The sequence below is a fragment of the Phaenicophaeus curvirostris genome, chromosome 2, assembly GCF_032191515.1.
Source record: "Phaenicophaeus curvirostris isolate KB17595 chromosome 2, BPBGC_Pcur_1.0, whole genome shotgun sequence".
NCBI classification, from domain to species: Eukaryota; Metazoa; Chordata; class Aves; order Cuculiformes; family Cuculidae; genus Phaenicophaeus; species Phaenicophaeus curvirostris.
Window position 1 is genome coordinate 57,467,330 of NC_091393.1, and position 24,384 is coordinate 57,491,713.

Below are 24,384 nucleotides of genomic sequence, written 5' to 3' on the forward strand. Positions count from 1 at the left end.
ATTCAGCATATGCAAGCGTGTGGTAATGTTTTTATGGGGATAGGTAGTGTGTAACAAACTTAAAACTACACTAAACAGGGATTTCTCTGTATTACCTAAATTATATGTGCAAAGACTTGATTTATGCATTTATGTCAATAAGGATGTGTTTGACCAAGGGAATTGCTTGTATCTACTTTTAAAATCTGGCCTAGCTCACCTATATCTTTGACTAAAATAATCTGAAGTATACAATATTCAACAAGAATAACAAACTGACCAGCTTTTTCATTACTAAGTGTAACAAGGTGTTTAAATGTATATAGTGTTTAAATATAATGAGCAATGCAAAGAGCAAACGGTAAAAAGTTGATCGGTTTTGCTAATAATGGCTAGTAATAGAGGTAAGAGTTGCTTTAAAACCACAGTATCTTACAAATACTTGAAGGAATATACTAGACTGCAAACTCTAGTTTGTTCCAGAGCACTCAGTGCAGTGTTGGCACTCAGATGCATTTATGCAATAAGCCCAAAGATGGAGTGAGAGAGTCTTTTGTAACACTTTAATAACTCAGTAGGAAAACTTAACTTCAATGAAGTAACCCCTGAGCAGATTTCAGTTAATAATGCATTATGTACTTCAACAGAGGAATTCAACTTATTTATAAAAACAAAATCAAAACCAAAGTTCCTCCATCTGGGAGGTGTCACACTTAAAATATTTGAACAAAGCCCATAAACCTAAATGAAGAGGAAAAGATTTCTGTTAGCTTGCTCCTGTAAGAGAAACAAAGGTGACATCCAAGTCCACAGAGTTGCTGTCTCATCTTTTGCTCAGGTACACACTGTGTCTGCAAGGGAGGGGTAAACAGTACCAGTTGCTACAGATGGTATTTACCAAACCCCCATATAAGTGAAATGCAGTATCTTCTGGCCAAAAAAACCCACAGTGTTTTCTAGTCTACTTGTCCTATTTTTAAAGATCCAATCTTATTTGGAGTGAAACGAGTTAAGAGCGCACAGGAGTTCAGCAAGCAGAACTAAATATTCTCTGGCAATGATACAGTGCTAGGTTCTGGGGGCACTTGAAGCAGCAGAGCTCCAGTTGGTAAAGGTTATGCTCCGCAATCCTATCATCAAAATCTTAGCAAGCAAATGCTTCATTAAATTCCACTCACTTGTATTGTGCTTTGTACATATTAAAACCCTCGTGCTGCACCCTAGTGGTATCACAAACACCAAAAGTCTTCGAGATGCAAGGTTTGCCCTCTCCTGAAACACTATAAATTTTACAGGCTATTCTGTAGTTCCAGTCTCAATATGAGCTGTAGCTATCAATATATCATATGTTAGTATTGTTATTCTTGGCTATTGGTAAGACTAATCCAGATAATTCCATTTACGCCTCTCAGTATACATGCTATATGCTTCAACAAAACAGCCAAAGAAATCTCCATCACCAAATCCTACAACTTTTCCACTTCCCAACACCTGGATTAATTAGTTGAGAGGAAACATCTCTTTACCTTCCAGGGGCATCTCCCTTTTCATCAAACCAAACTTCTTCTCCAGAAACACCGATGAATGAGGATTTGAGGAGGAACTCCAAGAGCTTGCTGCCATCAATTGGCTTCATAGCGTCACACAGCCCAACATGTCCAGGGCAAAGGGAATGATGCATGTTTTGTAGCCCATGAGCCATAGCATATATAGCATTGATGACAAATCCCATTTTACTGTCCTGCACATAATTTTCTTCTAGGCTTTCATTGCCTACAATAGTAAGAAAAAAGTGTTGTTACAAATAAAGACGAAATAACACGAAAATATGAAAAAGCAGTGAGATATAAAAAGGGATTTCCTTATTTATTTTATGACACTTTGCAGGCATAAATAAGATGCCAGCCAATGATTTTAATAAAATTAAAAAAATACACCCCCCTTTTTGCCCCAGAAATCTTTAATTCATTGAAAGTGAAATGCCTCATGACAAAGCACCATTTTAATCAAATTGTCAGCTTTAATTTGTTATTTTTGGATTTTTTTTCCTTGTCATTCCACAATGCTGTTTATGCTGAGAAGTGTTAGACCACAATCCAGCACTGGAATTATACATTTCATCCCGAACATTTTTAAAAGTAATTTGCTTGTAAATTTGACTTTTTATCATGTTTGAACATTTTTTGCTTTGAAATCTCATGGTTTTGAGGGCCAAGATAGCAATGTCCCTTTCAGTGTTAAGAAGAAAACAATCTAAATCAGCATCACTTCTCAAGTTATCAGAAATAATAAATTTAGCTAAAGTATATACCAATTTGGAATTGCTAGAGAAAGTCAAATGAAGTTTGCAACACTAGAAGACTTTTCATATTACTGTAGCACAAGCAGACATTAAAGTCTCTGTCCATTGATCAGAAACCATGTAGCAGTGAAGGTTTTCCCCGCAGACAGGTTTTAGCTCTGATCGGCTGATGTGCAGGCACTGCCAGAGGGTACCATTTGTGGTTGCATTTCACATCAGACCTCGCTGGGTCTTGGACCCTTAGCCAGCTTCCCATCACGAGCTGCTGAATGCTGTCAGTGCTAAACCTGTTTCATGGAGGACTTGTGCTGCAGGGTTCCTGGGCGAGCTGGAAGTAAGAAACTTCTCTTTTTTGTTTCCTTCCCCTGAGTCATTTTACCACAATATGCTCCAAACTGCTAGATGCTTTTATCTGTAGACCTCCCACATTATTCAGTGTTTAACAGGCATTTGCAATACAGTCTCTGTTACTTTGTCTAAGTAACACCTTGACTATGCTAGGGAAGTAGGATGTGTGAGAGACTAGGTGTTAACTGACAGTTCTCAAATCCAGGTTGGAGGACAGTTGTCATTTTAATATGAAGAAAAGAGAAAAATGGATAAGGAGCCAACAGAGATCTTATGGGTCAGGATTAAAGGAATGTCAGTGGCAGGTGACATTGTAGTAGGGGACTGCTGCAAGGCCACCAGACCAGGAAGAGCAATCGGATGACGCCTTCTATAGACTGGTTGTCAGAGCCTCACTTTCTCAAGACCTGGTCCTCATGGGGGATTTTAATTACCCCAATATCTGTTGGAGGGACAACACAGCAGAGCATAAGCAGTCAAGGAGGTTCCTGAAGTGTATTGATGATCATTTTCTTCTCCAAATGACAGAAGAGCCAACAAGGAGGGGTGCTATGCTAGACCTTGTTCTTACCAACAAGGAGGAGCTGGTTGAGATATGACGCTCAAGGGCAGGCTTGGTTCCAGTGACCATGAAATGGTGGATTTCAAAAGAAGCATGACCAGAAGGTCGAGGGAGGTGATTCTTCCTCTACTCCACTCATGTGAGTCCCCACGTGGAGTACTGCATTCAGCTCTGTGTTCCCCAGTAGAAGAAGGATGTGGACCTGTTGGAGCGAGTCCAGAGGAAGGCCACAAAAATGATCAAAGGGCTGGAGCACTTGTCCTATGAAGACAGCCTGAGAGAGTTGTGCTTGTTCAGCCTCGAGAAGAGAAGGCTCTGGGGAGACCTTATAGCAACCTTCCAGCACCTAGAGGGGGCCTACAAGAAAGCTGGTGGGGGACTATTTACAAGGAGTGAAGTCTTTAAACTGAAAGAGAAAGATTTAGATTAGATATTGGGAAGACATTCTACACTATGAGCATGGTGAACACTGGAACAGATTGCCCAGAGAAGTTGTGGATACCCCATCACTGGAGGTGTTCAGGGTCAGGTTGGATGGGACTTTGAGCAAACTGGTCCAGTGGAAGGTGTTCCTGTCAATGACAGGAGTGTTGGAACTAGCTGATCTTTAAGGTCTCTTCCAACTCAAACCATTCTATGAAAATATGCATGTTCACTGAAACTTTCAAGTTAAAAAATATTTCCTTCCTCTAATGTAGATATGATATGGCTTTCAAATTGAATCATGAAAATCACCCTTACATTTATCCTTGGAAAAAGCTCTGATTTGGTAGATCTTGTCAGCTTGTTTGCCCTGCAACTCAGAATGGTCAACTAGGGATTTATTAGGATAGCAGAGATCCCGCAGTTATGTCTAATTTTCTTTCTCTGGGTCTTCCTCACACAGGACATTCCTTGCAACTAGACAAGAAAATCTTGCTTCAGTAACTGTTTTCCAGGTGAGCTGAACATAGCAAACAGTTGTGACTGTGAATTTAAAAAGCCTTGTGAAAACAGCATTATCTGACTGAATGAGTTCATGTGCTCATCTCACTGCCGTACATTCACCACCAGCAAGAAGCAGCTGGAGAAATATTTCCCAGATGCAATGTATCTGCCGCATCTTTGGTGGGAGAAGGTTCATAGCTCCTATTCAAATAGCATTAAATCAGTGCCATTCAGATCACATTCAGAAACACAGAAAGAATAGAAATTTTAAACTTAAACTAACAGAATATTTACTCAAGGAAGCAAAGAGTATGCCACTACATGTACTTCACTTATGTACTGTATATAAAACATAAAACATAGCCAAGGCATCTGTTGCCTGAATATGATAATGGAAAGTCTGTATGTGCTACCGCTATGTGTGTTTTATCTGCTGATTTGTCCCTCAGGATTAACACTGCAAATTTACCACTGATTCTTCTTTCTTGTAGACAGAAGAAGAATCCCTACATGAAAGAGAGGCAGAAAGCCCCTGAGCTTGCCATGACAGTTCTCCCTTTCTTGTGAATTTTCTAGGCAGCAAGTTGCAGAAGAGATCATAATCTCACTGACAGGATACAGCACTCACTAGCAATGGTTTTCTACCTGTCCTGGTTTCGACTGGGATAGTTTTTTTCTGGTAGCTGGTGTAGTATTCTGTTTTGAATTTGAAATGCAAGTAATGTCGATGACACACTAATTGATGTTCTTAGTTGTTGCTAAACCACCATGTACTTTTCAGCTTCTCATCCTGAACTGCCAGTGAGAAGGCAGAGGGTGCATGGGAAGCTCAGAGGGGACACAGGCTGGACAGCTGACCCAAACTGGTCGAAGAGATATTCCATAATGTATGATGTCATGTGCAGTATATAAACTGGAAGAGTTGCCTAGGGAACAGCGGTCACTGCTCAGGGATGGGCCAGGCATCAGTCATTGAGTGATGAGCAGTTGGTCATTCCTTGCTTCGTATATTCTGTTATTGTTAATGTTGTTATTATCATTATCTCTCCTTTTTGGTGTCCTATTAATCTGTTTTGATCTCGACCCATGAGTTTTATCTGGTTTTTTTTTGTTCTCCTTCCCAACACGCTGTGGGGGAGGGAGAGGTGAGTGAGTGGCTGTGTGGTGCTCAGTTGCCAGCTAGGGTTAAATCATGATGCTACCTGAAAGTTTAACTCAGATGCCTCCTTAATTTCTCTAATTATTTTTTTAATTGTTATTAAAAGGAATGTAAACAACAATGACACTTGCAGGAGATCTGCTAATGATAGCATCCATATGCATTTCCAGAGGCAAGCATTCGTATTCCTGCTGGAGGTAGAAAACTAAATGTAACAGAACTTGCCAATGTTTTATAAAGAGGCCATTTCTCTCAAGTACGTATTAGCTTAGCAAAGCATGGACTTAATTTCTCATATTTCAATATTATATGCATAGCTCCAAAGAGAATAAATATTTGATGGTGGGACAATTTGCTTTTGAATAATTAGAAGTGAACATCTAGCTAACATTAAGGCTCCAAGAATATAGTCCCACACTACAGAGGTAACTGCCTTAATGTCACTCATAGAAATAATTGCACTGTAGTGGAAAGCAACATGCAAAGCATCATATGGTAATGAATTGTCTACAGATCAGTAATATAAATATCCCCAAGTGTAAATAAGCTATTTTTGCAGTAAATCCAGCATGAGAAGCCATGCTTTACCTAAACACAAATTCCTGCAGTCAAAATCCATTTTATTCCATTTTCATCATTAGATATTATTGATATACTTACGCATTTGAGCTTGTAAAAAATCACTTATGGCAATCATCAAGAATTGTGTGGTTTTTTTAAAACAAATGAAATCATGTAATTATGTTCAGCCAGGACAAAACAGAGACAATCAATGTCCAGTTAAGTTTTCATTGGACAACTTTTCAATAAATGTAAGAACTATATTGTGTTTTTTATGGGGCTTTTCTGTGAAGTTGTATTTCTCCTCAGTAGCTCTTTGAAATGTAATAAAGAGCAAAGCAGAGCTCTGGATTGTGAAACCTTTTTTTTCCTTCCTCTCCTACCCTTTGGAAAAAATACCATTGACCTACAAAGACTAATTTGAACGCTAGGTTATATTAACACTAAAAATAGATAAGTATTTTTCTTACTTCTTTTTTGTTGTTGTTATTTTAGGGAGCTTAGCTTTCACTAAGTAAAGAGAAATTATAAGCCCTGTGAGTAGTGGATTAATTGAAGTCACTCAAATCAGGCCATTAATTTTTTAATGACCTTGAAGAATTTGTGTGTCCTAAATTTCATACTTTTTCATATTTTTGTATCAGATGCAGTGCAAAACTTCCTTTAATAATTCCATTTTAATAGTTTCTTAGTAGTTTGGGTAATTTTTTCTTATTACAGTTCTGGTTTTAGTCTTTGTTTCTGTCAAGCAACTCTAAGGCTGGAAAAGGAGGGTGGTATATATACCCATTTACTACTAAATTAAACAAACAAACAAAAACAAACCAAAAAAACCCCAAACACTACATTCTGGCTACACACAACTGAAAAAATACTCCTAGCACTGCTAAAAGCAATATCTAAGTAGAGGGAGAAGGAAGGCAGCACAGACCAAAATTTCATGAAGCTCACAATAATTCTTTCCTTTTACTATAATGTGTCTCAAATCTAACTAATATTAGCTTCAGCTAGGTACTTAGAAGGACCCGAATGTAAAGCAATCATGAATTTAGTCTAATGTCTTTGCAGTGAAGTCGATGTGGGGCTAAAAATGTTCTCAAGAGCAGAGCAGGTACTCGTGCAAATCCCACTTGACAAGCTGAAATTAAATAAAAACATACTATCAGAACTATGGCTAAAAATTAGTTACCTTTCATGTATAAAGCAAAGATGGGAAAGTCTATGTCAATATACAGTAAGATATTAACCACAAAGGATTACTCATTTGCAGTCCTCAGAAAGGCTAGGGCAGGAAGGAATTTGGGATGGAAATAAATGTAAAAAACATTTTGGTTGGACAAACTGATCAATACCTACCCAGCTGATAAATTTCGAACAAACACAAAACATTTGATAAAGAACACAGTCTGTTCACAGATGGCTCTCGATTGGAACAAAAAGCCAAAATATGTTGAACAAAATAGTAATAAATGATAATGTTTGATCTGGAATAGGCAGATAGTTTTACAGTGTGTTTCTGTCATCCACTGAATATCATAAAAAGAGATTTTATTGTTTTGCTCCAGTTAGCAACTATTTTGAGAGCTGTTATGTTTTCTGGTGGTCCAGACAGAGGTTTGAAGGTCTTCAGAATAGCATATGTTGCCTTCTTTATTTGTAGCCATGTTTTCTGGGTTTGATAGGTCATATGAGATTTCAGCTTTGTTGCAAGTTACAGCATAGTGATGAGTTACCTTCAATATGAGCGCTCATTATAACAAAACAAAAAAATATTCTGGAAGCACAATCAGGGCTAAATTTCACTAGGGAGATGAAATAAAAGAAATGCCCTACATCTGGGCTGCATGCCTAAAAATTTGGTACAAAGCCATGCCAAAGCGTAAAGAGGAATCCCCCATAAAATGCCAGGTGGCAGAACAGGAGTTACACCATGAACTGGTAGAGAAGTACACAGGCTTGCATCAAATGTCTATATGCTTTGGAGAAATTGTGGAAGCAGATTTCTGGTGCTCTCCCTCAGTCCCAACGTACACCACCTTAACTACAGGATGGTCAAACACTGGAAAAGGCTTCCTAGAGAGGTGGTCAATGCCCCAGGCTTTTCAGTATTTAAAACAATGCCCTTAATATCATGCTTTAACTTTTGGACGTGGTCAGGCAGTTGGACCAAGAGATCATTTTAGGGCCCTCTGACTGAACCGAATTAAAACAAAGAAGTAAAAACCAAAAGAGCTCCCAAACCCCCGAGCAAATGTGCCCATCTGGCTCTGTACAAGTTTTGTAGTGATGTGCTAGGAACATAGCATGTCCTTGGAAAACAATGGAAGTTATATATCTTGCAACATCTCTTGTTAGAGAAGAGCTGCCAGGCTCTGACCACAACAAATTTGTGTCATAGGATCTTGCAAGAAGCAGGGCATAAGGATAACATGCTGAACAGAACAGTCACTTCAAATCTAGGTCACTAAAGGTAAGAGCTAAAGATTATTTTGTCAAGTTAATGGCTCATGAAAAGTAATGAACAGACTTACCTTACTGTGATTTTAGTGCAATTTTAGGATATTTGGTTTCTTAGAAAAATTAGAGCACTCTTATTTGGATTCTTAACTACCTAAGCAAAGGAGAGAAAATGCTATCAACTCTCCATTTCTGATTTTTCTCCTATTCCTTGAAATATGTTTTTTAATTTTATTTAGCAATGGCTTACCCTTTGCATAACCATGACAATTAAAATTCTATGAAATAATTTTTGAAAAGGGTTTAATTTTTTTAAACTCGTGCTGTTCTGATAATTTAAAAATACTGCCAGTTCTCTCCTTCTTGCAATCTATTTATAATCACCCTTACATTATCTAACAACAATGATAACAACAAAACTATTTAACAAATTTCACTTTAAGGCACTGTAAAATTAATAACATAGGCTATGGTGTCTCTAAGTGTAATTAGTAAAATTATACTGTGTTCAAAGCCTGTGCATTAATTGGCCTTTTCTCTTCTTATCACCTTTACAGTAACAAGTGCATTCTGTTTGTTAATATTGTATGGCTGAATGAAATCCTCACCTTTTGATGGTATACAAAGGACTTTTGTACGTGCCACTGCTCATTATGTCTAAATGTAACTTACAGGCAACAAGTCAGATTAGTAAAAGTCAGTTATTCTATATGAAGGCTTGTACATATTCATCTCTTTCAGCCCACAATCAAATATACATCTATAAGAATTTCTGAAATCATGTTTTCAGAAGTAACTACCTGTTTTCCAGGCAATTCCAGCTGTAGCTGACTGCCTATGATGAAAAGGCCAGGAAATGCTAACTGGTGACCAAGCAAGCCAATTGTGGATCAGAGCTGAAGGCTTCATTTGCCATGGGCTCTCTCAATGACCTTGGTGTCTCTGTGCAAGCTAAAGTGACCATAAACAATTTGTAGAAAAATGATTTCTTTTTTTGTCTGTTTTACCAGGCCAAAAGAGAGTCACAAAATAGAGACTTTATTTCAATCTCAATTAAAAAAAAAAATCGTAATTGTAATGAGGCAGAATGATCAGTTGAAAAATTTGTCAATGCTTCATTCAACTTAGAACAAATAATCCCATTATGGTAAATTATTGCTTCTTGTATGGCTCGTGCTTCCAGCAAACCAGCTATTATACTGTTTTCAAGCAAAAGCAGAACATGTGCGTAACAGTTACCCCTTTACTTCCTACTTTGATGCCTGCATTGTTGCAGCAGGGAGGCAGGTTCAAGAGGCAACCAAATAGATTGAAAGAGAGGAGAGATAGGACATACAGGGAGGATAGTAGAAGAGCTATCAGAAAGACACAAGATAAAACAGCTAATTCAATTCCCATCGAATGTGTACTATTTGCTTCACTAGGGGAAGCTCCACTATCGGTCAGGAAAGGGTGAGGAAGTTTGTATTATTTAAGAAAAGGGATCTTTCCTTAACTACCTCCTGAGCATCATCTCACCAAGCTATAGAAAATAATGCATCACTCTATAGATTGCAAGTTGCTCTGCCCTTTGGCAAGAGAAGAAGCTAAGCTTTCACTCGGGCAGCTAAAAGGAGGACACATTTTACAATATGCAGGTTCTACACGAGATTTCAAAACATACTGATAAGCATTTCACATCTCATGGTATTCATAAAGCAACAAATGGAGTTCACAGGGTTGCAGATTTGTTTTCAGGATGTCATTAAATCAGGAAGGTTTTGCTTCCATTCTTCAAATGGTTTTTGTTTCCCCAAGCAAAAAGATTAAATTCACACAATTATATTTGATGTATTTTTCCCTGAAAAGCTAGGATACAATTACAGTTACCAGTTGAGATACCCTGCTATTTTCTTTCTGAGCATGGGAAAATCTGTAGGTCTCCCAGATACTACTGCTGTGCTACATCTGGTGAATGTTCCTTTTTAATTGGGATTAGTGTACTTCTGTTCTTGTATAAAACTACAGAAAGAAGTGAAAGCCATTCAAAAGTCAGGCATTCAACAGAATAACCTCAAAAATTTGCACTTGAATTCTCAGTTGAAGGCACTAACAGGATGCTGATTGCAGTAATATTTGTATTCAACAGATTATATATTTTCCCTAGAAAGCTGATCAAATAACTGATGAACCTTCTTCTTCTGGAATAAAGCTGATACTGATTTTAAAAGGGTTTGGGGATTTTTTTACTTACTTTTACCTACATATCTTTCACAGATGTCAACTCAATGGCTAAAGGAAACCAAACATTAATTCAGCTATCAAGGTCCAGGTTCTCCTTCATTCCAGGTGCCTAATGCCTAACCCTTAGGAGATTAGTCCCCTTTTTGGATATACTATACACCACCAGTGTCTTCAGTTTCCTTGCCTGCTTTTGTGAGGATGTCATGTTATTCTTCAGTGCTCAAAAAGAAGTGTCTTCCTTTCGTCTCTCCTGTGTGTCAGAAGCAGTGGGGAAAGATTTTAATTAAATTTACTTTCTTGGTTCTACATGTCATGTTATGTAAGCACATTAGGGCTTTAAGAGCTTAGTGTCAAAGACTCCAAAATAAGACTGGCATACACAAATACAACAGTGCCACAGTGAAGCTGAAATATCATGAGGAGAAATGACTGCACAAGCTGCTGACTCACTCATTAATCAGATGTAGGGAGAGTCTCAGACTCGCTAGGTACTGTGTGGGAGAAAGGGGACTAAGCAGTGCTGTCAGCCCTACACCAAGTCTGAACTTAAAGCCCAGGCACCATACAATTTGGGAGCAAAACAGAAGGAAACCAATCTCTTTCTAATTGCTCCTGTCTTCCCCAGTGTACAAACTTTGCTTAGCAGGCACAAGAGTCTGAAGTTCACTTCCCCTTCCTGCTCTTTCTGCCTTTCCCCATGGACATTCAGATTCTCACACAACTATATGACCCCAGGAAAAGGAGATTTGAGACATAAACACCAAGTGACACATGCACATAACTCATGCTCGCTCTGTGGCAGATGACAAAGCTACGTTGAAAATGCGCCTGTGTCCAGGACAGCAGAGAGAGCTTTCCTCTTATGTCTCCTTTCTAGTGACCCAAACAGGCTAAGCAGGGATTGAGAAGGCTGTGATTTCCCAAAGGCTGGCTGTAGCTTCAAGCAAATATGTGCATGCCTGATGTCTGTACGTGACAGTGCTGGAGCAAGCAGGCAGAGCATGTCTGGATAAGATATTATGTATTTCCAAACACTCCCAGCTTATCAGCAATGCTGCAGCCCCTCTCTGCATTTGAAGGAAGCTAGAGGGAAGCTGGATGCCTTTGCAGCAGCTGGCAGCATGGCTTTGTTAGCACTGTCTCACTGGAGGAGGAGGCAGGTGAGTGCAAAACAGGCCTGGGGTGGAGAAAAAGTTCCTTTCCCCCTTCTCCATAGATCTGTATGGCCTGCTCTGTTTCTTTTGTAGGCTAACAGTAAAAGAAAGGCTCAAAGGGAACTACAGTGCACCGCCTAAGGGCTATGTTGGCAGCACAGTTATCTGCATGCCAGTCACCCCAGGAGAGGACTGTCTCTTCCTTCATTAGGCTGCCCCTGGCAAGGTGTAGCTCTGTACCATCATGGGTTAGCAGTCTACACCCATTCCTATTAGCGAGAGCTGAAAAAAACCTGATTGCAGTGTTGAAAAGTTGCAAGACTATATGTCCACAGAAAGTATTCATAGCAACAGGAAGAAAAGCTAACAAGCAGGGAACTTTCTTTACAAGATAATGTCTACGCCACGTGCTCTTAAATAAGGTCTGCAGAGATACGCTTATAGCAGACGGCTTGACAGAAGCTCATCAGCCTAATAAAACTCCTAGAGGTAATAACACTATGGCTTGAAAACTCTGTTTCTTCCCACTGGGCTGAAATTCTTTATAGAGATTTTTACTTTTAAAAAAACCTAGGGCTTGTTGAGATTCTTTCTCCTATAACAAGGCTGCAGGCTGATGTTTGAAACCTCTTCTGTATATATATAGTGCTATATGCTGTTAAAGGCTTGGCAGGAAATTCTAGAATTGTTTCTCTTTGTTCCTAGCTTTTAGTGGAATTATCGTGATGAGATAGCTCTGAAGTGAAGACTAGTTTTTAATGGGAAAGAAACCAAAGGGTGTAGACTGTAGCTCAGTGAAGGGTAAAAAACAGTCCCCATCAAAACAAATGGAAGATCCACACCAGTGATATTTGTATGTGTTCATGCTATGCCATCAGCTTGAGAAACACAGTTTACAGAATGTCCAGTGATGAAGAATCATTATTAAAAACTGAAAAAAGTTAACTCTTAAGGTTATTGATTATCCCATTTTGGCTATTATCTTAATTCCCATGCTTTAGACTGGAAAACAACAGAGAAAAGTAGCTATTCCTATCTGAGATGAATCTGTTTCTGTATCTTGGACTATCAGCTAAATGCACTTAGGGTCAATTCAAATGGTTTTAAAAGAAGCATGGCTTTATATTTATATGCCATGTTTTTCATGGCTGCATTCATGCACCAGAGTGGGACTATACCTGCAACTGCCATAATGCACATAGAATTATGAACTTCCATTATTATGTACATTTTAATTAAGATGTTTGGACTTAACTCCCGTATGAAGATAGTAAGTTATAAAGATACTTAACTTACTTGATGATCAGGAAAAAAGTCAACATTGGGCCCTTTTAGCTTATGGAAATTCACCCCCAAACAAAATACTGTGATCACCTATTGGAAGACTCATGGAACTGACCAGGAATCTGGCATGGAAAGACAGCAGCTAAATAGTACCCACAGTCAAATACTCAAATGTAATGAATGTTCATATTCAAGACTTAAAATTAGAGATCAATAAAACTGACTGTGATTCTGGACTAGGAGAACCCATCAAGTCAAAAATATCTTAGGCTTTAAAAAAATCTAAATCTACTCTAATTTAGATAGTTAGGACATAACATTAAATGACATGTTCATTCTAGAAACAAGCAACATAGAAGACAATCTGAAGTGATTCCAAAGCCTTTCTTAGAGACAGAGGGTAATTATTATGAGAGCTTGACAAATAATTATTATGATTAATTTGTTTTTCTTAAAAGCTGGACTGTGTACAAACTGCCTGCAAAATGACCACAACATGTTCTATTATTTATTTGAAATTATTATTTAACTTCTTCAGCAAGACACTATTCTCAGCTCCTATTTTAATTAGAAATTAATATTTCATCTTATAAACAGCAATAAAATATGCCAGCTGATTTTTTCATTGTTGTTCCGTGATTGAATGGTTTGTTCATGTAATCAGCAAAGACACTGATTTCAAATACCGATATAGCGTTTGAAATCCATCTAATTATTTCATTAGGTGACTAAAATTTAATGCTGACAAATGTATTTGAACGGTCAAGCTCAGCCTTTGTGTTTAAAGGACATAGGCAACAGCACAGTTATTTTAATGGAAGATTCACAGACAGGTTGCATGGAAAGGAAGGCTTTTGTCCTGTCTGATCCTGGCCAGAGGTCATACTCTAATCTGGCATCACAAATCCTCCAGTCCCAAGTTATTCTTTGACTTTGATTCTTTCCTTTTTAAAATTATTTTCTTTTTTTTCTTCTGTCCCCTTTCTTGGGAATACAACAACAGGGAATTAAATTTTTTACTCTTACTGTGTGCCCTATTGCTTCTTTTATCACTCCCAGTCCAACAATAAACTATCTCTGAGCCTCTCTCTCAAGCTCTGAAGTGTCCCACAACTACTCATTATCACAGAGACCTTGATGTGCCTGCTTCTCTTGCTTTCTTTACAGCCTTCCTCCAGTGCCATCCTGGTTCCTGACCTAGTCTCTCCAAGGACAGAATTCCACAGAGCCCATTTCCTACATGACCTGAACACCTGTAGAGAAAGGATTAAAGAGAGAACCCAGCCTTCAGTCTTCCACTCTCCCTCGAGTAACTATATAACCTTGCTGCCTTATTTGCATGCTCTATTAAAGACATATTTAGAACTACTGTTCTTAACAGATCTCTTATTTGGAACAATTCTAACAGATAATGAGTTGCTGCTAATCTTACATGAGAGAGGAATGAACACACTTAAAATTAAATTAATTTACAAATTTAGAGAAATATTTGCAGATTTTTGTGTTGCTTGGCTAGCTTTAATCATGCTTTTCACTCTTAATTTAAAAAAAAAAAAAACCAGTTGTCAGATACCCTTACAGATATCCTATTGTAACACACAATGATGGAAAAATGAATAGCACAGAAAATAGAACTTATTAAATTTCAAGTGTCATGCTTTTCATGTGAAGCCAGAGACTTTGTCTTTAAGAAAGAGACAGAATTCAGTAATTGTGCTGCAGCTTTCAGAATATTAAGCACCTTAGTTTCTTAAATTAGGAACCTGAATACGTATTTGGGCACCTAATTAATTGACTTGATTAATACCCAAAATTTTCTAGTTGCTGTTGACTTCCATGGGAATTGTAAGAGATCAGAACCCTTAAAAATCAGGCCAATTTATCTAGGTCTCAGAGCACACACTTCAGGAGCCTAATTTTGGGCATTTTCATCAAAAAATGCTGTCTCAGAGTTGAAAACAAGCAACCTTCATATTAAATATAGAATCTATTACCACTGAATGGGGCGGAGAAGTTAAGAGAGTTCTGTTAAATTTATGTTAAATATTCTGCACAAATACAACATGTAGAACTATTAATTAGGGCCTTTGGATCACAGTGAAATATATTATGAAAATAATAAAATACAGATATTCACTAACCTATCCTCTCTGGAGATCTGTGCTCCTGTCTGGCATGGAGATAGCAAATGGAACAAACCACACAAGCTTTTCTCCATCCATTGATATATACCTGTAAATATTTAAGTACAAGCTTATGGTTGTCTCATGTTAATATTGGACCAAGTACTGCCCTCACAGTAGGACACTAGCCTGTGGCTGGCAGGTACAGACTAGCTGGCCTAACTGGTCTTTTCCTATTTTAAATTTGAGTGATTCTCTAAGAGTCTGAAGAACAGTCAGGCAAGATATCTAATACTGATCATGCTTTAAAATAGTTTTGATTTCAGATGGGTTTCAGAATTCTTGCATGACAGTGTACCACTCACTAGACTATTTGTTTCCTGTTTCTTTTATTATTATTTAAGAGCAAACCACTTCTTCTTCACTTCAGTTCTCAAAGTTAAGGTAGTATTGAGGATGCCAGCATTAGATGCCCAAGTATATATCAGTACAAATGCCAACATGTCTCGCTTCTGCAGAAATATATCTCCCTTCAAATTTCTCCTTTGCCAAATTTACCGTTGCTTTTGAATTTTCATTTTTTTAAATAGAGCATATCCTCACACCAGAAACCTTCTTAATGAAGAACTAGCCTCCTGGAACCACATGTTTTCATGCCAATGCAGTGGATTTCACATGTGCTGCGCGTGCATCGCTGGGTGCCCAGACTACTAACCAGCCCTGCAGCAGCGTACTTGCTCTCAGAGTCTCCTATCACTTCCCAGGATCAAAGGCAGCTGCTGCAGCTGCTCTGGAGCTGAGGAGCAAAGCAGTCTCAGCTACCCTAACTAGTGCTTAGCTGGAACATGTTAGAATTTAACAGGGCACGCTCACAGTTTTTGTTTTAATTTAAGTGTAGATTTCAAATGATTGTTAGGATGATCCAAATATTCCTTTGCAACCCTAGGAATGTGCAATACATTAATCAAAATGCACAGATCACAAAGACCTGGTTTATTTTCCTCTTAATTGGACATATGCCCAGAGCTGTATTCAAATAACTTATCACAGAAAAGATTCATTTTAAAGTGAAGCTAAGATTAGAAGCTTCTGAATGGCATCTGCATGAGGACAATGTATCGTTGATTAGCAGTGAACTAGAGCTAAGCAAATCAGAAGACAAAATAAGTGTCCCTAATCTTTATTCAGATATTAAATTCAACAGAAAAACAGAATCAGGATTCTTTCAGATCTGAAAGAATTTTAAAAGCTTTCATTTTAGCATACCTCCTTTTTTCCTGGGTATAGCCAGATGTGATTTTTTAGAAAAAAAGGAATATCAAGCCCAGTCAAACACAAATTACTGAAGTACTTGAGATATGAAAATGGGCCCCTGTGATGTGAATTTTTAGATTTTAAGAAACTGGAAAAACAGGCAGAGTAAACTGGCTTTTGCAGAAAGTAGACAGTACAGTGGACAGCATGATGTTAGAGTGCTATTGCTTTGAGGACAACAGGCCTGATTTTCCAGCTCTATGTATCTGAACCTCAATCCAGAGCTAAATTAAAGGTTTGAACTTGCAGATTCCTCCAAAGCTGCTTTCTATCATATGAATTTCAAAAATCTAGCTGAAGGAAACCTTCGGTAATCACCTCAAACCTTGCTATGCTGCAGTGGCCCTCTCTGTCTCAGCTAGCAGCCCAGTCTAGTTGCAGTAGCTGCTTTCATTATATTTCCTTAGTTTCCTCCACACCAGCAGGCTTCTGTGCTCCTCCAGACCTCCCAGTATGAGTGGGAAAACAGAATTTAATTCTAGCAGCCCTATTTTTTTGGAGCACACACCTTCCCTATGTGTTTCAGTACAGCTGATTCTGAGTAGGAAGGTTTGTGGATTGTATGGTTCAAGTTTTACTACTCAGACTCATAATTTATTCTTTACACCACTGCTTGCTTAGGGTCTTTTAAGAGGAACACATCAATTTTAAGAACTTTATTGCCTGTTTTTCAGCAAATATCCTTGTGCACAAAAGATATCTCTGGGCTGCAGCTAGACATGTGTCAGTGTGCGGGTTTGTGCCTACATGTGAATTCCTACTGTATGTCTTTTGCACTTGTATTTATGGGGTAATTATGCCAGTAATGATAACCCGTAAAATTGCAAGCAGAGTTTAAAAACTTTCCTAATCTGGGTGAATGAGAAAAGGGAAGATAGGACTTAATAAAAGACCAGGAGGGCTGACAGAAGGCAGCTGGCCTTTCTTTCAGATCAGTAACCCATGTTATTTCATCTGGTTTATTTACGGGTTTGGTTAAACAGTTTTACCAAGGTTAATTGTTCTGATGTGTGACCTCCACAACTGATTTCTAGGAACATGTCTATTAATTTTTTTTGTGTGCTTTTATCCTCACCATGCTTCTGAAACAAGTTAAAAGTCTCTGTGACAGTCTGAGCAGTCAGGATTGACCCGTTCTTTCTCTAGACAGAGGAAACTGAAGCAACAAGGAGACACAAGGGAGCATGATTCATGTGTCCTGTTCCTTTACAGCACCACCGATTTACTCTCATAAAGGAGAAGGCTGAATGTCACAAGCCTATCCAAAGACTGTTCTAATCCCAGAACTAGAAATTTTGACTGTTAAAGCCCACAAAGGAAGATGTACATGCAATTTAAAATTCAGAAAACTTTTGTCATATCCTGTTGTAACATGTATATGTTCTGCAAACTGCCTTCAGTTTCGAAGTAGTAATCAGTTTTGATCACTACTGTGGGATGAAGCCTAGAATCTCCTGCCTCATCCTGAGGACAGAGAAAGAGACACAGGGCTCAGCTCATTCTCTGCTGCAGGGGTTATGGAGGGTGAGTCACAGGATACATAATACACAAAACAACTTGAAAAGTTGTGATCAAGTCAACAGCTCGATTTCTTCTGCAAAGGCTTATGAATATGTTGGATATATATACTGCACTGGGTGGTTTACAAGCAGTGACTGATCTGGCAGTGTGCATGCTCAGGCTATTGTCTTATAATTAACTTCTGATATATTGTAGTGAAAGTAGTTCCTATTGTAGATGGTTCTGCTTATGCAAAGTCTCATGGGCCAAGTGCTCCATGGGGGAGCCTTGCAGGTATTGAGATTAAAGAAATGTTCTCAGAGAAACATCAATGAGCTCTTCTCACACAGCAGAATGACCCCTAGTAATGTCTACCAGATCTAATTTGTCTGACTCGCAACACAAGCTGAAACACTCTGAAAACTGCTCAGATCAGCTCTCACTGGAAATGCATTCAGCCTATTGGCAAAGGGTAGAAACAATGAATTGCATGCCCTGGGGTGCTTTGTCCACTGATATGAGAAAACACAAATGCATCAAAACTAAGATGGGTCTTAAGAAAAAGGTCCTTGATAAGAGAAGCTCTGAAATATATTACTGATGAATTCAATGTAGACTGAAAGATGCATTAGCCAAGTACAAAGCTATCTGAAGATGGGAATAGGTCAGCTATCAGTCTTCTATCTTTCTATCTGATGCAATAAGTGCAATTCAGGAGAACTTCACAGACAAATACAGAAATCAAACACCATGACAGGTGCGGACAGAGACTCTGTAGACCTTCTAAAAAGACATTATTATCCTATGTCAGAGAAAAAGCCAAACATTGCTAAAACTATAAGGACTCTGTCTGTGTCTGAATGAGATAAAACCAGGTTTTTTTTAAAGGGTGGGTAACAATGGTGGCAAACACTAAAGGATGCTTTTCAAAGGCATTTTAACTAAAGGAAAGCAAGTCAAGCTGGCTCCAGAAGCACTTGTAGAAATGACTGGATTTAGTAGCTTAGGTATAATTTCCCACAGACGTAACTATGCTAAAAAACATCTAAAACACCTCTGCACCATGCCCCACATCTTTTTCAGACCATGGCTATTTCAAGAAAAGTGAACGATTCAAGGTCTTTACAGTGACAAAATAATCTATATTCACTGTAATTTTTGTCTCAAGAAGTATGACTCTGCATTATTCTCAGTAAAGCATAAAAGCCTTTTCTGGAATATTTACTCTTACTCACAAACTCTTTTCTGTTATCATTAATATGTTCTGCCAATGATTTGACGTGCTATGAAAATTTATGGTGGATATCCAGAAATACTTAGGTGTGGTGAAAGCTTATGTCCTCTTTCTGGGTGAATCTGCTGATGCAGAAAGAAGATGGGAAAAGACACTTAGTATCAAAGTTGATGCTCAAATATGGTGGCCAAACAGATTCCTGGCAGGAATCTCGGCTATTGATAGCACAGCCAGTGTCTGCAGCATGTGATTACTTCTGTGCTACCTCCATCTTTTACTTCGCACTCATGAGGCTGCTTCTAGAACACTGCATACACTTTTTTAACCACCAGTACAGAAAGACCTTGAAAACCTGGAGCATATTCTGCAGAAGGACTGATATTCTGATATATAATTCTGCATATTCTGATAGGGAGCTGCAGTCCTTACCCTTTGAGGACAGGCTGAAGGACTTGGGCTTGTTGAGGCTGTAGAAAAGATGGCTGCAAGGGAACCTAATAACAGGTTCTCTTACCTACAGTGTGGTTACTGAGGAGAGACAGGTTCTTCATGGTGAAGCATGGTGGGAGGCTGAGACAATGGGCATAACTTGAAACAAGAGAGTTTCAAACTGGATATGAGGCAAAACTTTTTCACATTCAAATAGCAGAACAGGTTGCCCAGAAATACTCTGCTACCTTTGTCCTTGAGGTTTTTTCAAGGTCCCTGTAAAATAAAGCCCTGAGTAGCCTGGTCTGAATTTGTACTTGACCCTGCTTTGAGCAGGAGGTTGGCCTACAGTGTTTCTGGGCTACCTTCCAGACTGAATGATTCTGTGACTCTGTGACTCTGGCTGCACTCAGTCTGAATGTTTGTCTTTCTCTTGGACTGAGACAGGAATTAGAAGACAAAGCAATCCTTATGGCACAACCAAGGTATGAGTAAGCATCCTACAAGGGACTTGTACTGCCACTTCCTTTGGATCAAAAAAATCCACATTTCTTGTTCTTGTCCGCCACAAATAGGTTCACTGACAAATAATCCTCTCCTCAAAGATCTATTGAATCAATGAATGAATCATAAATTGCCCACTTTATTCCACTTTACTCTGTTGAAAAATGTCTGTGCTGATTGTCTGCCACTGAACTGCTGTGAGCATAATCTGATGTTTGCATCAGTTCCATAACCAATTTCATAACTGTCTCTTGTGGTGCAGAGGAGTACTCATCTCACCCCGTTTACATAAACTACAGCTGCTTTATTATCTGCCAGAAGGGGAACAGGGCATTCTGTAAGTGAGCAGTCACACCTCCATACATTTGCTTGCACTGGACTGAGTTCTACACCATTTCTGCATGAGTGTGGCATGTGTTTAATTCTGGCCTATGTGGGCTCACCAAGTCCAACAGAGAAATATTTGTCACTGTAGTGTTATTGGAAGAAAAACAGTTCCATTTGGGTTATTTCTATCAGATCAGGGAGGAGAATGCATCTTACAGAACTGTTGGAAAGGTATCTAAACTCTGTTGCCTGATATACACAGTCTATCACCTAATCCTGGTGTCAGCACACAATCTCCTACAAACCCCAAACTTCAGAGAAGGCTGAGTGTCTGATGAGCTGCGACAAGTCATGACTGTTGCCTGGTGCACTGCCTGAGTTGGTGTACTAAGGGTACTTAGTGTTAGTCCATCCTGAGTCAGGTAGCTTCTTAGTGTCTCAAATTCAGAGGGTTTTTTTTCTGTTAAAGTGGACTTCCCTATTCTGACTGTTCATCTAAAGGGCATGAAGAATGAAGTGAAGTTCTGAATCTTGTGATGAGTCAAGGTCCATGCAGAGTTGCAGGCCATGATGTTTCCTAATGAATGTAGCTACTACATGGAAAGCATTGAAAGTACCTTAGTGAGAGGGGCAGTTTCTGAACAATTCTGCCCTGGAAGTGGTTTAGGCCAGCTAAATGTCAAGGAAAATACAGAAGAATGATCATATACAACTATCTCTTTTCTACTGTGGTGGGTAGACCTTGGCTGGTGAATGCCCACCAAGCTACTCTCCCACCCCCCCTCCTCAGCAGGACAGGGGGAGGAAATAAAATGGAAAATTCATTGGTCAACATAAAGACAGTTAAAAAAAAAGGAAAGCAAATGTCACACACAGAAACAAAGGAGAGCAGAAAGAACTTCCATCACCAGGCAATGCCCAGTCACTTTCTGGGAAGTAGGGTTTCAGTATGTAGTGGTTGCTTTGAAGACAAATACCTTATTAATGAATGCCTACTCTCCTCCTTTTCTTTTCTCTTAGCTTTTATTGTTGAGTATAACATCATGTGGTATGGCAACTTTGGTCACTTTGGGTCAGCTGTCCTGGCTATGTCCCCCCCAACCTCTTTCCCATCTCCAATCTACTGCCCTTTGAGGTAGAATTATAGAATGGAGAGGGGTAGAGAGATAGCCTCAGTGCTATGCAAGCACTGCTCAGCAGTTTTCAAAACTCTGGTGTGTTATCAACGCCTTTTTATCTAGGAATACAAAACACAGCACTATGAGACTTCTATGAGGAAAGTTAACTCCATCTCAGCCTGATCCAATACATCTACATATAAGAAAATTTCTAGACTTGGAATGGAATGGAATGGAATATTTCATTTGGAATGGGTCTACAACAATCATCTAGTCCAGTTGCCTCACCAATCTGGGGCCGACCAAAATTTAAAGCATGTTGTTGAGGGCATTGTCCAGATGCAGTTTTAACATTGACAGGCCTGGGGCATAGACTGCCCCTCTAGGAAGCCTGTTTCAGTGCTTGACTGTCTTTTAGTAAAGTAATGCTTCCTAATGTCCAGTTTAAACTTCATGATGAAGAAGAATATCTCCTGTGGCAGAAAGAGAAAGAAAGGAAGAAAGAGAGAAAGAAGGGGAGAGGGAGAGAGACATTACCTTATGAGAGGCATTTGTCTGTAGCATTAGCAAAAACTGAGACAAAATCAGTTCCAACTCATTTGACTGCTACTGAAGAGGGAAAAGTTGTTTAATTTTTTTCAGGAAGGGATGATCCAGAAAAGCAGTCATGGCAAAGCTCTTGATGATTGTCTTCTCTTCCCATAAACCTGTGCTACTAGCAGATATTCTTTGTACATCCATTACAGCTATTCTGAAAATGTGGCCAATTGTTAGGCATCCTATGGACTTCAAGATCGGAAGGCACTTGGACTTGTTTCCTTCCAGTAGTGCTTAAATCAGGGAGACATTTTCCAAAAAAAATGCACATATACATGCAGCACTCAGTGTAACATGAGAATTCCTGAAGGACAGCACCAGTCTTCTCACCGACTGAGGGAATTCAGGCAGTAATTCCTGTCATCAGAGAAGGGGGATTTCTAGGAACTGTCTTCCCTTTGCTTCCTAGAAAGCCTGTAATCCCAAGCTAGTGCTGACTCAACAGTAATAGGGTGTGAGAAATTGCAAATGCAGCAGCTCTAATTGCTGGGGAGAAGTCCTTGCCTATCCATGAATGCTAAAAATCGAACTTCATATTCCAGTGGCAATTCTGAATAAATCACTCAGTAAAGTGATTGAGTTGTATATAAGCAAATTTTACTGGGTAGGCAGTAATTCAAGATTCTCAAATACAAACTTTGTCATTAATCTCATTTTCAAAATGGATAGGCCCAAGGATTTTGAATCTTTTTTTAATAAGGTAGTTGGAGAACAACACTGCCTCTTCGTTTTGTGTTTCTAGTCGCTCCTAGGCAACACACTGCTGTGTTAATATCAATACACTATGCTCCCCTAAATATCACACATGGTTTTGTCCTTAATTTTCTTTTTCTTTAGTTAGTTTTCTGAGAAATTAACTCCTCAGACACTGAAGAATAACTTGAGCAGTCTGCTGTCTTTGAATCAGTTTCTGTGCAGAAGTATGGCTGTGCTTTGTTCTCAGTAAGGACAACCAGTGCAATTCTGGAATAGAGAACAGATCAGGACCCAGAGATAGTCAAAACACATGCTAATAATGTCCATGGACTCCTAAGACCACAGGGGATTCACCTTTTTCTATAATGCAGGAACCTATGTGCCATGTTACAGGAATATTGATGGAATACTGTAAGGTAAGATTGAAAGCTCTTAGACATAATGGAGTTAAGGTGCTTGGTATCAGTATTGAATACCGGTAATTTTTCTGGGGTGATGCAGTAGTAGCAGCAGTACTTAAATCTGTAGTGCCACAAAGGGCTCTGAACTTCATCTATTGGTACTTTTAATGGATTTCAAATATTAGTGCTTATTATTTATTGAGCAACATGGATTGTGTCCTTCAAATTTGTGCATGGGGATACTTTGTGAAGGAAGGAAGAGGCAATTCAGACAACTTCTTTTTTACAGAGAGATGGTAAAGAGGTTTGTCTCCAGACCTGAGTGAGATCAAGAAGGCAGCTTCTTGGCACTGTCATACTTGGACAGAAAGGCTCCACCAGCAAGTTCTGAAGCTGTTACTAGCCGAAGCAACATTATTAGCTCTGCAGAAAGGTCAGGTAAAGATATGTATGAAGAAAGCTTTGGTGGTGCCAGACAGTCACCAGTGAAGTCTGTGCAGTGAAAGAAAAATAAGTATGGTATTTTATTGCCCCTAGACTTGCTGAGGATATGTAGGTCTCTTGATTCTGTAGGTATGCTATTATTAGGAGCAGATACATTGTAGTGCATCCCTTTGGTGATTTGAGACATTTATGAACTTCTTAGTTGTGTGTGGTAAACCTGATGGTTATCAGTGGTTCATCACCAAATTTAGCTGATTACTTTTAGCAATCAGCTAAAAAGTATCACACATTTTGAGGCTTCATGGAAAAAGTTAGAGCTCTTTTGAGGAGGGAAATATGCCTGAGCGCCTGAATTATGACTACTAACTGTTAGAGCCTACCAATGTAGAGTGATGTTTTTGTGTTTTGCCAATAGTATAAGAATCACCTGGTATCTGCCTTTTGTGTAGCAGATGAAGAATTACTGTGCTGGTTCAGAGTAAAGTTTTTAGTTTCCTAACCAAACAGAGGCTGGTAACAAACTACCCATGTTTACAACGGCTGCTGAGTTTCCTCAGAAACAAGACAAGTATCAGAATGAAATTCATATTCATGGATAGAATAAACAAAGCAATGCAATTTGAAGCTTATTTCCTCAAGAACTGCATTTGCACTGTACATCCATCATTCACCCTCATCTTAGTAATTTCTGCCCTTGTTGGCCTATTGTAACTCGTTTGAGCTGAAGCAATCTCAAAAACA

At 38.9% G+C, this 24,384-nt stretch overlaps 1 protein-coding gene across 4 annotated transcripts in view; it reads right to left on the reverse strand.

The window, feature by feature from the left end:
* GRM1 (glutamate metabotropic receptor 1) overlaps positions 1-24,384 on the reverse strand; it is a 181,874-nt gene that overhangs the window by 44,849 nt on the left and 112,641 nt on the right. For all 4 annotated transcript variants that reach the window (XM_069852173.1, XM_069852174.1, XM_069852176.1 and 1 more), the window contains exon 5: positions 1,506-1,752. In XM_069852173.1, the coding sequence (XP_069708274.1) occupies positions 1,506-1,752 (247 nt within the window). The remainder of the gene's footprint in view (positions 1-1,505; positions 1,753-24,384) is intronic.